Genomic DNA, 16,703 nt, shown 5'->3' on the forward strand with positions numbered 1-16,703 from the left:
AGGCAGTGGGAAGACCATCTATCCTCAGAAGAGCCAAGAACTATTTGGTAGAGTTGAGCTGTGAATGTGAACCTGAATGCTACAGGGGCAGGTAGGGAGAATGTGGGGGGAGTGGGGGAACTGCTCTAGGTATCATGCTGGCCCTCCTACCTGAGGCCCTGCAGCGAAACAGCCCATCCAGGGCTCTGCAGGTCTGCTCGGACTTGCAGGTGGTCTTCTGGCAGGTAATGTTGTTTTGGACGGAGCAGGTGCAGAGGGTGGTGCAGGTGTTCTCCAGGTACCAGCTCTCCCCCAACTGTGGGGCATGGGGGTTGGCACAGCCAGCAGAAATTTGGAAGCTGGAGATAGGGGAGTGCACCCCACCCCTGGGACACTTTCTGCCTTTGCTTGCCACCTGTCCTGAGCTTTTTCTGGGCCACCCCACCCCCTGCTTTGTGGAAACGGGCAGGATTGGCCTCTCACCGTGTGGTAGAAGCCCTTTGAGTCAGTGCAGCCACACAGGCTGAGAGGCACACAGGACGTCCCACTCAGGATGAAGTCTCCGTGGCACTCACAACCCTCCACACAGGGCATAGAAGGGCACTTCATGGGGATCCTCAGGCTAAGGCAGGTGGCTGGGCAGGGGCTGGTACAGTAGTTATAGTGACTGCCAGAAGGACACCGCATAGCTACGAAGGACATGAGTGTTAGGAAAAGAGTGGCATTTACAGCTTCCAGCCTTGGAGCACTGGGAGTCCCTGGGACTATCTGTTGACAGATACACAGACCCACAAGCCAAGTGGCCTATCCACAGGAGAGAAATAAGCCAGGTACCAAGACACCCACTGCATGATTCCTTCGATGTGGAGATCCTAAAGGAGCTCAATTCATAGAGACAGGAAGCCGAATTGTGGTTGCCAGGGGCAAGAAAAGAATGGGCAGCTGTTTAGTGTGGTCTGAATTTCAGTTGGGGAGAACCAGCTCTGGAAATGGCTGCCCACCAGCATGAATGTTCTGCATTACACACTTCAAAAGTGTTACAATGAGGCTGAGGGTGTGGCTCAGTGGTAGAGTGCCCGCCCAGCGTGCAACAGGCCCTGGGTTCCATTCTCAGCAACACAAAAGAAAAAACAAAAAAGGCCAAAATAGTAAATTTTATGTTATGTACATTTTCTCACAATTTTTTTTTGGAGGGGTGGGGGTACCAGAGATTGAACTCAGGGGCACTCAACCACTGAGCCCCATCCCCAGCCCTATTTTGTATTTTATTTAGAGACAGGGTCTCATTGAGTTGCTCAGCAACTTTTCTTTTGCTGAGGACTGGCTTTGAACTTGAGATCCTCCTGCCTCAGCCTCCAGAGCTACTGGGATTTCAGGCCTGCACACCACGTGTATGGCTGGCTTCAATTTTTTTTTTTTTTTTTAAGAACTTTTCTGAAAGAAAGAAAGGGAACAGAGCTTGTAATCCCAGCTACTGGGAAGGCTGAGGCAGGAAGATCACAAGTTCAAGGCCAGCCTGGGCAATTCAGTGAGACCCTGTTTCAAAATAAAATGAAAAAGGCTGGGGGTGTAGCTGAGTGGTAGAGAACTCACCTAGCCTGTAGGAGGCCCTGAATTCAATCCCCAGTACCATAAGAAGGGAGGAGGAAGGGGGGGAAAGAAAAGAAAGGGAAGAGCCCAGGGAAAAAGGAAGGAGGCTGTTTCCACTGGATAATTTCTTTTTTTCTTTCTTTCTTTTTTTTTTGGTACCAAGGATTGAACCCAGGGGTGCTTAACCACTGAGCCACATCCCCAGCTCTTTTTTTTACATTTTTATTTAGAAACAGGGTTTCACTAAGTTGCTTAGGGCCTCATTAAGTTGCTGAGGCTGGCTTTGAATTTGGTGTTCCTCCTGCCTCAAGCCTCTAGAGCCACTGGGATTACAGGTGTGTGCCACCACACTTGGCAAGGCAGAAATTTTTCATGAGAAGAGAGTCAGATGCAGGAGGCTCCGGTGCTGGGCTGGAGAGGTGGAGTGGACCACAGAGGAAGGCTCCAGGTGGGCGGGAGTGCTCTTCGCAGGTCAAAAGGCAGAGTGTGGGGGAGAGGGAGATCAGGGTGTGGGGGCTGTGGGAGCAGGTGGTAAGGTCACTCACGGCAGAAACTGCTGTTGCGCCAGGCAAGGGCATGGCCAGCCAGAGCACACAGGGACGCATAGGCCTGCAGGGAGTGGCACAGGGCCACAGTGCTGCCCTTGGTCCCACACTGGCCATACACACAACTGTAGAAGCTGGCCTGCGGGGGCACCACGTCGTGGCACATGGAGAAGGGCCCTGGAGGAAGACACAAGGTGGGGAGAGCAGAGGGTGAGCCTGGGGAACGAGTAGGACCTGTGTCTTCTGCGGGGCTCACTGGACATTCCTTTCCATCAAAACCTGGGTTTATTGGGAAATACTGGCTAAGACACAGAAGGGGTCTGGTCAGCCTTGGCTCCGAAGGGGGTGATGCTGGCCAGGCCACCTGTGCTTCCAGACTCCAGTGTTTCTGATCTTACTCTGGTTTCTTGCCTTATAGTCTTCCTCCTCGGTGTCCAGCCCCTGGGGTGGAGAGGAGGGCAAAGGGCCAGCAGGGGGTGTGTCTTACCCTGAGGGTCCACCAAGATGGCACAGCTCTTATTCCAGCTGTCCGACGTGCTGTTATATTGGCAGTTGGAGGATATGCCACCCCTCAGGAAGCAGCTGAATAAAGGGAGGAAAGGACAGACACTCAGGACTGAGAAAATGTCCTCCAAACTGAAGCACATGTGAATGAGAAACAGGAAGAGGCTCAGGAGAAGAGAATTACATGGCACCCTCAAGAAGGCCAAGAGCTACAGCAGGAAGGAATAAGGCAAGCTGGCCAGGAGGACTTCCTAAGAGGAGAAATGGAGCAGTGTCAGGGCAGGCAGGACAGCACAGAGGGAACAGGGATACCCAGGGGACAAAGGCCTCCAGGAGGCCTTCTGAGGTTTTCCCCCAGTATCAGCACCCCTGCCCCCGGCCCCATACTCACCCGGGTTCTGAGTCATCTGAGTGCTTCCAGGAGGCCCCCAGATACACCGAGCTGCCTATGGGCTTCTTATCTGGGCGTAGGTTGTCATCTAGGCTGTTGTTGTTGTAGTTCCCTGAAGGAAGAGGCAGTTAGCGGAGGCAACAGAGGCACAGGCTTACCCCAGCCCAGGCCACCACTTTCCCAACCAGAAGGGGGCCCCCTCACTTTTTGCCCACTCTGCACATCAAAGCTAACCCTTTCTTCCCCATCTCCAGCTTGCGAACACCAGCTGATTTCACCCATGCTCAATGACCCCTTTTGTGAGTCCACGTGGGAAGTCCCCCCCAACATCTAGACTTATTCCTTCTTGTGGCCCAGTGTCCTCAAGGGATTTGTCGGTTGACCAACACTCAGGACATCTAATGGAGATGTGTGGGGAGGCCAAGACCTCACTGCAGAGCCCAACCCTGTCCCAGCTTTCCCCTCAGTTTCCCAGGGAGCTCACCACACAGCCCACAGAGCTGGCCAGCATAGGAGGAGGGTACTGTCACCTCCACCAGGTGCTTCCCATCGTAGCGAACCTGAAGCCCAAAGTTCGTGTAGAGCAAAATAAAAGAGCCACTGAGCCTAACGATCACCTGGCCTGCCAGAGGCCACATGGGAAGGGATATCCGAAAGCCATTCACCTGCAGAGGTGGGGGATGCAGTAGAGGAGTCGGGAACTGGGGACTAAGATCAAAGGAAGGCAAAATCTTGGGAGCAGGAAGGAGCGACGGATGTTTCAGGGAGAGAGGAGGGAGTCCAAGGAGGAGGGGGCTGCCTGGTACCCCCAGGGGCTCAGGAGAAGAGGGACCAGCGGGCTGGGTTGGGGAGGGCCTGGGAGGAAGAAGCGGTACTCACCACGACCCTTCGACCTTTAATCAGTGAGATTCTGAGGTTAAAGATCTGCACGTTGACAGACTTGATGTAGGAGAGCTCCAAGTTCCCATCGCGGATCTCGTTGGTGGTGGTGACAAGAAAGTTGTTCTCTCGGGAACTGACCTTGCAAGGGCGGACCATGACGTAGGCACAGGTGCCCATGAAGTTGTGCAGAGCTCCGTCAAAGGTCAAGTAGTGGGGGTCGCCTGAGGCACTGCAGGTGGCCGCCCCTGGGAAGAGATGACAGGGCTTGGAGTCTTGTTGCACCGTGCCCAGGAAGCCCTGATCCAGGGCTGCCACCTTGGTGAGCCCACATTGGTATGGTACCTACAGCCCATCCTTGAACTTGGCGTTTCTCTAGGAGATAAAGTTGGCTTGGCTTGGGATGCCAAGGAGGGAGACAACCCTCTCCAACTCCACTCTGAACCTGGGAAGATACTGCTCCTGACCTAGGAAATCCCCTCCCAGCCTGGGATGGTTTCCATCTGGAATATTCCCCAGAGGCCCATGTTACAGACTTGGTCTTTGGCTTGGTGCTCTTGGGAGGTGGTATAAATGTTAAGAGGTGGAGCCTAGTGGGAGGTTTTAGGTCACTGGGGGATGCTCTTGCAGGGGATTTGAGGGACCCTGGTGTCTTCATTTTCTTTTCCTCTTGTCCCAGCCCTGAGGGGAGCAGTGCTGTGTTCAGTCACATACTCCCCACCGTGACTAGCTGCCTCACCAAAGACCCAGAAGCCAATAAGCCAAAGGGTTTTTTTGGCTCACAGTTTGGGAGGTTTATTCTCTAGTCTAGGGACTTTAAAAAAAAAAAAAAAAAAAAAAAAAAAAAAAAACCCTTTTTCTTTATAAGTTTATTTATCTCAGGGGTATATGTTACAGTAATTTCAAGCTAATTCACAGCCTCTGGGGTCCCAGCTCTCTGGGGAAGAAGATTTGGGCAGGATCTTCCCCTTGCTTGAGGCCCCCTGCTCACCTGCTCTCCTGACCTCTCACCTCGGGCACGGCAGCCATAGGTGCCATCTTGCAGCATACAGGCCTCCTGGGCCTTACATTTCCAGGGCTGGCAGTGAATTTTGTTGTTCTTTTCACAGACACAGAACTCCTTGCAGCCTGGTTTGTACCACTGTTCCCCTAGCTGGAGAAAGAAAAGAAAGCAGCTTTTCCCAGGTCCAACACAAGAGCCCACTGCCACTCCAAGGGCTGGCCTACTCACGGGGCATTCCGTCTTTCAAAAGTTCTATGCTTAGCTGTAAAACTCTGGTGTTGGCTCAGGGATGGAATCGCTTGATCATTTATTTGCTCACTATTTCAGCTGAGCTGTCTGTGTATCGTGGGAGGTGTTAGGAATTCAGTAATGAACCAGATGGAAAATGTCTCTGTCCCGACAGAACTCACAATCCAACAGGGGACAATAAATGTAAGTCAACTCTTGGATACACATCTCCAATGTGCGTCCAAGTGGAACCACCAGGGCACCCAAAGATCACTTCTCACCATGGACACCAGCAATAAGCACCTGATAATGGGAATTCTGAGAGAAGTTTCCTGACTCTGCTTATCAGGAAGGCTTCAAGGAGGAGGGAGCATTTCAACAGGGCCTCAAGGGAGAGGAAGGGTCCCAACAGGCAGAGGCTGAGAAGTAGAGCAGGGTATAAAAGGAACTGGGAAAAGGTCAGAGCATGGCACGGGGTGCAGTTCTGTTGTAGAGTGCCTGCTTCTGCTCACAAAGGGCTGGATTCGATCTTCAGCACCAAGTGCGAGGGGGTGGGTGGCCACAGCAAGAGTTGGACTGGGAGCATTTGGGGGTCCAGCCTGGAGCGGGGCCATGGAGGATGGCCAGGTGAACATCAGATGGCAGAGGGTTATTCTGGAGACTGGTGTCATTGCCAGACCTCTGGTGAGAGCTGGGCACAGAGCCTAGTTCTCAGTGATGCTTCTGAGAAGAGTGAAACAGGTGTGCAGAGAAAGAGACACAGGCCCTTCTGCAGAGTGGGACCCTCCAGAGGAGACAAGATTTGAAAACAGCACAGGGGAGACACAGAACTACTCAGGATTTCAGAGGATGGAAAATCTGGGCAAAATGATCGGTAAAATGACAGCTGAGAGCGGCAGCAGGGATGATGGGAAGGGACAGAAGGAGGGTCTCAGACTCTTAAGAGGTATCATGGGAAAGAGAGGGCCATGATGTCATCCCAGCCTGTGTGGAAAGGACTAGAGGTGAAGAAAGAGAGGAACTTGGAGGGCTCCATGGTGCAGCTCAATGGCAGATCATATTCAAGGTCCTGGGTTTGATCCCCAGCACCACACACACACACAAAAGGAGATTAGATCAGGGTCAGAATTTCCCAAACCCCAGGCCTAAATCCCCTGCCCTCCTGTGTTCCCCTGCTTTCTCTCTCTGGCCTCTCACCCTGGCCCAGGGAGCAAGTGCCCCCTGGCTCCAGGGCTGAGAGGCCCACCCCAGACACTCACTTTGAAGTAGGTTCCTGAAGCATCAAGGCACCCACACTGGGATGGAGGGACACACTCGAGGCCACTGAGGATGAAGCCCGGGTTACACTCGCAGGCCTCCACACAGTGGTCTGGGCAGGTCTTGTCAGAGAATCCCGAATGGCAGGTGTCCGGGCATGGATCGGCACACAAAGAGTAACTGCTATTGGCTGGACAGATCAGGGCTGTGGAGGGAGAAGCTCAAGTAAGGAGACAGGTGAGACTGAGGCAGAAAAGGGAAGAATGTGCTTGGAAGTCCCCAGCTAGAAAGGCTCCTGCCAATCTTTAGTAGAGAGGCTTTAAAAAGGAGCCCACTGACTCCTAGGGCCTACAGGGCCAGCTGTCTGTGCTAAGATGTGGTCACCTGGATGTTACCTTGGACTTTCATGGAAGCATACTGAGCCACAAAAGAACAGCCTCATCCGTACTGCTGTGTAGACATGCCCCAGGCCAAGTCCAGGGGCTAGGTCAGCTCTAAAGCACCTTCCCAGAGAGCCCAGCCATCCCTGGAGCTGTAAGGCAGCTTGGTGCCCTTCTAGCTCAGGTCTGCCCATATCAGAGGACCTGGCCAGGCATGTGAACACCCCTGTACTTGCCCTGTGCAGCATCAGTAGTTACAAGGCTACTGTTGAGTTTGCAAGTGACTGTGATTATCTCAGGGATGCTCCCAACTCTGCCCATTTTCCTGACTTCAGGTGAAGTGGGAGGTTCAACGCATCCCAAGCCCATGGGAGTGGCCTCTCTGCATCTGCAGGGAGGCGTCCTCTCCCCAGCTTCCAGTCACAACTCACGGCAAAACTGGGGTTTCCTCCAGGGCTTCACGGCATAGCCAGCGTGCTGGCAGGCCGCAGTCATGAACGAAAGATGGATACAAAGCATGAGATGGAAGCCCTCGAAGTTGCACATGTCATTCACGCAGTTGTCAAAGAAGGAAGAGACCTTCACGTGAAGCTGGCACTCCCTGAGGAAAGAGCCCAGGTTAGAGGGGAGGAGGGAGTGGCATTTCCCAGCCTCCACCTTGGAGGACTTTGGTGCCCAGCAGCCCCGCCTGCCCTCCTCCATACTCAAACACTCCTTTGGAGCTGACAAGCTGGCCACAGAACTTGGACCCTGACATAGTGCTCTGCAAGGCTCGCCCACAAGTTGGGGTACGTGTCTCGATACCCTCGCACCTAAAAGAGACCCAGTCAAATGCTAAAGTCCATGGCTCACTTCCAATTGGGGCCCTATGCCATTTGTCAGCAAGGCTGTGCCCAAAGGAGGTGGGAAAATCTGGAGTCTCCAGGGAGAAAAAGAGAGAGGGGTCTCTCTATGTTGCCAAGTTTGGCTTTGAACTCCTGGATCCAAGCAATCCTCCCGCCTCCCGAGTAGCTGGGACTACAGGTGTGCGCCATCACACCTGGTTCTGGTTGGTTTTAAAAGGGCCCAAAGTGAGAGAGTGGGGAAGGAGAGCAGCCCATGGGCCCCCAGTGGGGTCTCCTCACTCCTGCTCGGTCTGCCAGCTGTTCCCCAGATCCTCATCGTCTTCAGCTGGCTCACCATCTGGCTTCAGGTTGTCATTGCTGCTGTCCCCGTCAAAGTTTCCACAGAAACCACAGAGTTTGCCTGAGAACACACTGTGGGGCCCAGGAGAGGGGGGAGCATGAATGGGGTGAAGGGGCCTCCGTCATTGGAGTGGAGGGGATAATGAGCTGCAGGCCCAGAGGAGAAGGCTCAAAGGGGATAGAGAAGGACCTACTCCTGACATGGGTGGCACACCAGGCACACGAGACCTGGAGCCAGCTGTGTGGTCTCCCTTCAGCCCCAACATCCGATCATGATTGACCTTACCAGCCCTACACCACTCCGGCTCGCTCTACGTGTGTGGGTCTAAAAAGTCTGTCTTTCCCTTGTCTGTCCATCTGGGGAGCCAAGAAGACAGCCCCAGAGCACGTGAGCAACTCCTCCTCTAGAACATTCCCAAGGCATTGTGTGTACATCCTGCCATTATTCCACTGTGCTGAAACCATTTCCTTCTGTCTCCCCGTCCAAGGGAAGGCCGACCACTTGAGCTAGGTGCTTCCTACCCTTTGGGAGGAACAGAAGTGACTGAGCGCTAGTGCTTGGAATGGAAAAAAGAGGGAGGTGGATGGAGGAGCCCTGGTCGGGAGAAGCCTCAGCTGCCTGGCGGGGATGCTCCCTCACCTGGACATAGTCACAAACAGCTGCTGGTGGCCGTCCCACTTTATAAGCAAACCAAATGCTGTTTTCACTTTCACAAACCGCCCACTTGGACGTATGATGACACCTTTAGAAGGTCTGACTGGGAGGGTGACTCGCTGACCCTTAACCTGGCAGAGGAAGGGGCAGAGAGACTGATCAGGGGGATCAAGGAAGACCCCAAGACTCCCGTATCCACAGCCACAAGGTATAACATCCTTCACAGCATCCTAACAACCTCTTCCACCACAGCGGCTTGGAGTCTCACCATCAGTGCCCACTGGGCTGGGGCTGACCAGGAGCAGGTCTTGGTCACATTTAGCTGCCCCAGCAGGGGTGGATGGGGCTCACCAGTGTTTGTCTGCCCTTGAGCAGGGTGATGGTAGTCTCAGACAGGATCACATGAACCTTGCTCAGGCAGGTCAGTCCTCTGGGTCCCCATTCCTCATTCTTGGCTAAGACTTTGAAGAATGTGTCTGGGTGGGAGAAGGGCTCATTCAGTAAACTATTCTTTCTTTTTTTTTTTTTTTTTTGCAGTGTTGGGGATTTGACCTAGGGCCTCACACATGCTAGGCAAGCAATTCTACTGCTGAGCTACACGCCAGCTCAGTAATAATATCTCAAGTGTGTGCCATGGATCGAAGCCTGGCACTGTGGGTAAAACACAGGCCCTGCAGTTTAGGAGAGGAGGCAGGACACAAGCAGGAGGGGGTGGATGTCTACCCTCCTCCAGAACAGCCTGCACCGCTGCATCTCCCCTTGTGTGTAGTGACACCCTCCAGGCTATCTGTGCACCTTCACTAGTCTCTTTAACAGTGATTGCTACTGTGTCACATGGGCCCTCAATAAGAGCTGGCTGAGGACACAACTGATATCTCAGACTGCATTTTCCCCAGAAGTCTGAGCCCTAGACTCCTGGCTTTGGAGGGGGAGGGGATGGTTTCCACCCTCACCTTAAGAGGACCTTGCTCCAGGATGGCCTCTTCCTTTCCTCTGCTCCCAGCCCTGTCCTGTCCCTCCTCTGTTCCCTGTCCTGCTGGCCACCACTGTGCCCCTCAGAGCCCCCTCCTCTGACCTCAGGGCCTCAGGACCTACTTGAGGAGTTTCGGCAGGGCTGAGTCAAGACATAGGTGCATTTGCCTGAGAAGTTGATGTGCCTCTCATCAAAGGTGACATAATGAGGGTCACCATAGACCATGCAGGTGGAAGTGCCTACAGAGGGGAGAAAGGAGGACCCAGGAAGCTGCTTCCACTGCCTAGCCAGGCTGGATCCCATACCCCAAGTCTCCCAGCTGGTGACACACCCCTGCTCCTCTGCTCCAAAGACAGCTTGGGATCTTGGTGTCATACTCCTTTCGAGAGCATGCAAGGAGGTACTCACCATAGGGGTGGCATCCATACTCGCCATCCTTCAGCTGGCACACTGTGTGTGATCCACACTCAGAGATATGGCACTCCATACGGCTGCCAGCAAGGCATTGGCAACGTTCTGTGCAGTTGGGGCTGAACCATTCTTGCCCAAACTGGGAGCAAGGGATCTAGAGTTACAGAGCCATAGTTCTTGAGGCCTCCACCTTCTCCTCTACCTTACCCAGGGAAGAGGGTGCTGCCCAATGTGCACACCTAAACTTGTTTGCACTCCCTTTTCCAACCACAGGACATTTGCATGTACTATTCTCCCATCCTAGAAGGCTCTTCCTTTCCCATCTTTCTCCTCCTTCTCCATCTTGTGTGTGTGTGTGTGTGTGTGTGTTTGTGGTGTGTGTGTGTGTGTGTGTGTGTGTGTAGCACTGGGGATTGAACTCAGGGGTGCTTAACCATTGAACTATATCCCCAGCCCTTTTATTTTTTATTTTGAGATAGGGGCCTGCTAAGTTGCTGAGACTGGCTTGAACTTGTGATCCTCCCAGCCTCCCAAGTGGCTGGAATTACAGGCATGGACCACTGTGTCGACCCTCCCTGTCTTTCTAATTCATTCTTCTACAACCAATAGAGTTCAGCTCAAGGACAGCTTTCTCAGAAGGACTGCCCAGACCCCCTAACAAGGTCATCCTCACATCTCTGGGGACCTTCCTTCCAAGGACTTCCCACAGTTGCACTTTTAGATTTCTTTTATGATTGATTATAAGTGTCCCAAGCAGGGATTATGTCTGTCTTTACACACCATCTTGACCCCAACATGTCACAATAGAAACTCTTGTTCAATCAGTACTTGCTGAGCCAGGCATGGTGGTGTATGCCTATGATCCCAGAAGCTCAGGAGGCTGAGACTGGAGGAGATCACAAGTTCAAAGCCGGCCTCAGCAACTTAGGAAGGCCCTAAGCAATGTAGTGAGACCCTGACTCAAAATAAAAAACGAACAAAAAAGGCTGGAGATGTAGCTCAGTGGGAAAGTGCCCATGGGTTAAATCTCCAGTACCAATAAATAAATAAATAAATAATTGCTGAGCGGAAGAGTCAACCAAGGCCCAATGTGTGCCCCTCTAAATCTGAGAGCATTAGAAGGACAAGGAGCTGCTGGGTGCAGTGGTGCCTGTCTATAATCCCAGCGGCTCGGTAGGCTGCGACAGGAGTATCACGAATCCAAAGCCAGCCTTAGCATGCTGAGGCTTGCTAAGCAACTCAGTGAGACCCTGTCTTTAAATAAAATACAAAATAGAACTGGAGGTGTGGCTCACTGGTTGAGTGCCCCCAAGTTTAATCTCTAGTACCAATAAAAAAAAGAAGACAGCCAAGGAGCTTGCCACATTCATGGTGACTCCATACCAGGTGGGTAGAAAGTACTAAATAATGGACATTTGCTGAATGCGTCTATGCCATCCCAGGACAGTGAAGAGACCCTTGATACTGATGGTCACAACGATCCTTCTGCCCAGGCTGTTGCTGAACCTAGACCTATCACCCACTTAGGGAGCCCCAGGAGACTGGTTAAAGGGGGCACAGGAGGAAGCAGTCCCTGAAGAGGGAAGTAGGAGCTCTGACGCCAAAGGGCAGAACACCTGCAGCTGAGGGGCAGCACCAGGTACTAACGAATAGCTTAATGCACTTAATTAATAGGCTGCATATGATATTTATCATAAATTGTTATAATAATAATGAACATTTACTAAGTAATTTGCATGTGTCAGGATCTAATTGCATCCTTACAACAATCCTATTTTGCACACTTTTATAGATATGGAAACAGGTTTAAAGAGGTAAAGAAATTTGCCCAAGGTCACTCAGTGAATGAACCCAGCCTGGGCACAAGCTCTGCTTGGCCTGGCTCTAGACCTGCCCCGTCACTCAGGCCACCAGGCACATGCTACTAAGCTCTGGATATATGGCCAGTCCACACTGACATATGCTATAGGTGTAACATATACACTGGATTTTGAAGATTTAGCATGAGGAAAAAAAAAACTAAAATTAACCATCTCATCAATTAGTCTCTTTTTTACCCTCAGTGTGGGAGTCAACATCAGGGTCTTGCACATGAAAGCATGTGCCCTACCATTAAGCCACACCCAGCCCTAGTAACTCTTTATTGATTAAACACTGAAATGATAATATTTGAAATTGAGTACAGTAAGCCCTCCATAGCTAGAGATTCACCTGCAGATTCAACTAGCAGAGGATGAAAGGTAATTTTTTAAAAAAATTGCATCTGTACTGAACATGTACCTTCTAGCAACTACTAAAACAATACTATTCACATAGCATTTATACTGCATCAGGTATTATAAATAACCCAGAGATGATTCAAACAGTCCAGGAGGATCTGTATATGTTGGTAAATGCTATGCCATTTATATAAGGCACTTGACTTGGGCAGATTTTGGGATTTTGGAGGATTGTTCTGGAACAAATCTCTCCTGGATTCCAAGGGAAGACTATAGATTATTGAAATGAATTTTACCAATTTCCTTGTGTTTTTTTTTTTTTTAATTTATTTAAAAAAATGTTTCCTTGTGCTTTTTTTCCTCCCAGTGGTGCTGGGGCTCAAACCCAGGGCCTTGTGTGTGCTGCCTCAGAGCTCTACCATCAGCCTCATCCCTTCCGCTTTCTTATCATGGCTATTAGGCAACCTAACATGACCCCCACGCCACTCCTACCAAACAGCTCTGGCCCACAGCCTGTTCCCTCTGGAGCTGTGCTCTATCCAATCTCCCCAGCAGACCATCAATTCAGGGAGGCAAAGAGAGTTAGTGACTTCTGTCTTTTGAGCTTACCAAGATTTCAGGATTTGCAAGTTTCTTTGGCAGAAGAGAATTCTAGAAATCTCTCCACATATTTTGGTTGTTGCTGGTTCGGTGCTGGGGATGGAGCCAGGGACCATGAGTGACTAGCTCATCAGCACAGATTAGCATCACGGTGTGCCAAAAGAGGCGCGTACCCCAGATATATGGTATGAACAGAGAGAATCATCAAAACACCACAGGCTGAGGGATGGGGGTAAAGGTCAGTGATGAAGCACTTGCGTCGCTTGAGCAAGGCCCTGAGTTTGATCACCAGCACCACAAACCAAAACAACAAGAACAAAACCCATGCTGAATGGAGGACTCTGTCACTGTGAAGCCACAGCTTTGAGCTTACCCCTGGGGACGATCCAAGTTCATCTCATCCCAGTGCACAAATGCAGTGAGGACCCAGGTGTTCCGCCATCAGTCTCCCTCAGGGGAACCAGCATCCCTGTGGACTTACCTTATAGTAGCTTTTGCCGTAGACACAATCACAGGAAGAGGCATTGATGCATTTGTTGTCATTAAACAAAAAACCAGGATTGCAGACACAGCCTGGCTGGCAGAGTATATTGCAGTTGGGTTTGGGGTTCTTGCAGGATGCAGGGCAGGCACAGGATTCATAGTGGGAATTTGGGGAGCACTTCACTAAAGGCAAAACATGATCTCATCAAACCTTCACTCTGGAGCTGTTCCCAGGGCCTTCCTGTCTCTCCCTCATCCCCAAACTCAAGTTCTCCTCTAAGAAGTAGGCCCATATTGTCCCTCCATCAAAAGGAATATGTAGCCCAACATGGATGGACCTGATGACATCGTACTCAGCAACAAAAGACAGATACAAAGGCTCACATAGGATTCCATTTGTCTGAAATGTCCAGGTCACGCAAATCCATGGTTACAGAAAGGAGATCAGTGTCATCAGGGACTGGGAAGAAGCAGGGAGGAGCTTATGGGGTTTCTTTCTGGGATTTAAAAAAAAAAAATGTCAATAAAGATGGAATACTGGGGGCTGGGGTTGTGGCTCAGTGGTACAGCGCTTGCCAGCACGTGTGAGGCCCTGGGTTGGATCCTCAGCACCACATAAAGAATAAACAAATGGGGCTGGGGTTGTGGCTCAGTGGTAGAGCGCTTGCCTCGCAAGTGTGAGGCCCTGGGATCAATCTTCAGCATCACATAAATAAATAATAAAAATAAAGATATTGTGTCCATCTACAACTAAAAAATATATTTAAAAAAAGAATAAATAAATGAAATAAAGGTATTATTTCCATTGCAACCAAAAAATTTTTAAAAGAAAGAATGGAATATTGGTTGCATAAGCTTATGAACATATGTTCCAACCATTAAATTAGAGACTTTAAAAGGGTGAGGGGCTGCGGATGCAGCTCAGTAGTAGGGCATATGCTTGGCATGTATGAAGCCCTAGGTTTGATTTCCAGCACCCAAAAAACTGCAGTGAGGACCCAGGTGTGCGGGTGGGGTGGGAAGGTGAGTTATATGGTATATGAACTCTCTCCATAAAACATAAGGTGGATAGGAAGAAAGCCTGGAGCTCATGCCCACCTGCCTCCACCCACTCCTGCCCCATGTCCCTCCAGCTCTGGGCAGTATTCTTCCAAAGTTGTCATCTTTGGAGGGACGGGACTGGGCCATCTTCCCATAAGAAGGCTGACTTCCCACTGGAAGAATTCCTCTCCCCGACTCTGTCCTACTCGCTGTCTCTTACTTTCAGCTCTTTGGCCCAGTTCTGTCCCCATATACCTTTGGTAGTTTTGGGGGTGGTGGTGGTGGTAGTGGTGGTGGTGGTGGTGGTGGTCATAGAGGTGGTGGTGGTAGTCGGGGAAGTGGTGCTCTTGTGAAAGTGTAGAGGCTTCACCAAGACTGTTGGCCCAGCGGGCAGGTCCGATGTACTAGGGCAGGATTCTTCAGTACAAGCTGAGGGCTTTTCTGTGGTTTTAGTGAGTTCCTCCACCGGGGTGGGGGTCTCCTCAGTGGCTTCGGGAAGTTCCTCTACGGTGGTCTCCTCCGTGGCTTCAGTGGGTTCCTCTGTGGTGGTGGTGGTGGTCTCCGGGGTGGTTTTGATGGGCTCCTCTGTGGTGGTAGTAGTGGTGGTGGTGGTGGTAGTGGTGGTGGTGGTGGTGGTGGTGGTCGTCGTCGTCTCCGGGGTGGTCTCAGTGGGTTCCTCTGTGGTGGTGGTAGTGGTCTCCGGGGTGGTTTCGATGGGTTCCTCTGTGGTAGTGATCTCCTCAGTGGTTTCAGCGGGTTCCTCTGTGGCCGAGGTGGTCTCCTCAAATTCAGTGGGTTCCTCTGTGGCAGTGGTGATTTCCTCAGTGGGTTCCTCCGTGGCGGTGGTGATCTCCTCGGTGATATCAGTGACTTGCTCTGTGGGGGTGGTTATCTCGATAGTGATGACAAAGGGTCTCATGGTGGAGGCAGTGAAGGTAGTGGAGGTAGTGGAGGTGGTAGAGGTGGTGGAGGTGGTGGAGGTGGTGGAGGTGGTAGGGGTAGTGGGGATAGTGGAGGTAGTGGGGATAGTGGAGGTAGTGGGGGTAGTAGGAGTAGTGAGGGTAGTGGTAGTAGAGGGGGTAGTGGTAGTAGTGGGGGCAGTGGTAGTAGTGGGGGTAGTGGTAGTAGTGGGGGTAGTGGGGGTAGTGGTAGTAGTGGGGGTAGTGGTAGTAGTGGGGGTAGTGGTTTCCTCAGTGGTTTCAGTGGGTTTCTCTGTGGTAGTGGTGGGTGCTTCTGTGGAGACACTGGTTTCAAATGATTCAGTTTGTGAACCTGGAGATGCAGTAGAAAGCCCTGCTGCTGTTGTGTCTACAAAGAAAAACAAATCCTTGGAATTCAGTCAAAATCATATCACCCACTTTTCACTCACAGCCAGCCGGAGTTGGTAGGCTCAAAGGACCCACCTCTCTTTCCATTCCCAACCCACAACTTCACTCACTTAACAAACACTCAACAAACAGCACTCCCCACATACACCTGCTTTGTGTCAGGTATGGGAAACACAAAAATGACGAGGAGGGGAAAGACCTGTCGAGTCTACAGGTCTTGCCTATAGGATCACTAGGGAAAGCGTTCTGGATGCTGCTCCAGAGATTCATCGCATCAAAGACACTTTCGCTCAAGCAAGCATCCTGACAGTACAGGGACAGTAGAGGTGGGAAGGACATAAAAACCCACATCCGCTATGTGAGTCCTAGGCACAAGAGGACTTGCATTTTACACAGCTCCTATAGAGGAGCCAGGGTGATCATGCCAGGGCCTAGCACCCTTCCTAGAGCCCAGGGTTTTGTCTTACCTCGACAAGAACCTTGACCGATCAAGATGAAACCCACAGCAACAATAAAAGCGGGGTTGCTACCCCGGATGGCCTCAAAAATCAGCTGAAGAGAGAAATGAAAAGACTCCATGGCAACTCAACAACTCTGCCAGGTGTGACCACTACCTGTTGGCACCCCAACGGTCCAACCTACCCAGGGCCTTGAATCCTTCATTCATCTCTTCTCTGCTCCCTTTCCACCTTCTCAGTCCCACACCTAGCCCTGAATCCTCTTACCACAGGCCATGCAGACACATACGGGGCCCACTCTCCATCTCTCACCTGCATGGGCTGCTGGTGTCCTGAAGAGATGGTGGTAGAAGCATTGAGCCAGCTAGGGCTCTGGGGCCCAACACAGTTCCACAGAGAAGAAGGGGAACTTCCAGCAGGGCTGCTCAGCAGGAGAATGAGTGTACTGCCCTCTCCAGGGCCATTCATGTGGTAAGAAAATTCCACGCAGATATCCCCGGGGGCACAGAAGGGCCGGCTGGTCAGTTTGACAGACTGCCCTGCTTTGGAGACCTTGTCCACCTCAAAGTAGATAAAATGATCCCCTGGGAAAAAG

General features: G+C 51.4%; 1 protein-coding gene across 1 annotated transcript in view; it reads right to left on the reverse strand.

Annotated features, from left to right (window-relative positions):
* The window catches only part of Zan (zonadhesin), a 35,757-nt gene that overhangs the window by 12,371 nt on the left and 6,683 nt on the right, over positions 1 to 16,703 (reverse strand). The window contains 20 exon segments of the mRNA XM_071605437.1: positions 151 to 295; positions 463 to 668; positions 2,115 to 2,291; positions 2,602 to 2,696; positions 3,010 to 3,121; positions 3,494 to 3,674; positions 3,889 to 4,136; positions 4,900 to 5,041; positions 6,379 to 6,581; positions 7,188 to 7,357; positions 7,461 to 7,568; positions 7,881 to 8,012; positions 8,581 to 8,726; positions 8,947 to 9,071; positions 9,691 to 9,807; positions 9,977 to 10,118; positions 13,280 to 13,464; positions 14,578 to 15,594; positions 16,118 to 16,202; positions 16,421 to 16,692. Of these exon segments, the coding sequence (XP_071461538.1) occupies positions 151 to 295; positions 463 to 668; positions 2,115 to 2,291; positions 2,602 to 2,696; positions 3,010 to 3,121; positions 3,494 to 3,674; positions 3,889 to 4,136; positions 4,900 to 5,041; positions 6,379 to 6,581; positions 7,188 to 7,357; positions 7,461 to 7,568; positions 7,881 to 8,012; positions 8,581 to 8,726; positions 8,947 to 9,071; positions 9,691 to 9,807; positions 9,977 to 10,118; positions 13,280 to 13,464; positions 14,578 to 15,594; positions 16,118 to 16,202; positions 16,421 to 16,692 (4,008 nt within the window).

Source organism: Marmota flaviventris, chromosome 19, assembly GCF_047511675.1.
Source record: "Marmota flaviventris isolate mMarFla1 chromosome 19, mMarFla1.hap1, whole genome shotgun sequence".
Classification (NCBI taxonomy): Eukaryota; Metazoa; Chordata; class Mammalia; order Rodentia; family Sciuridae; genus Marmota; species Marmota flaviventris.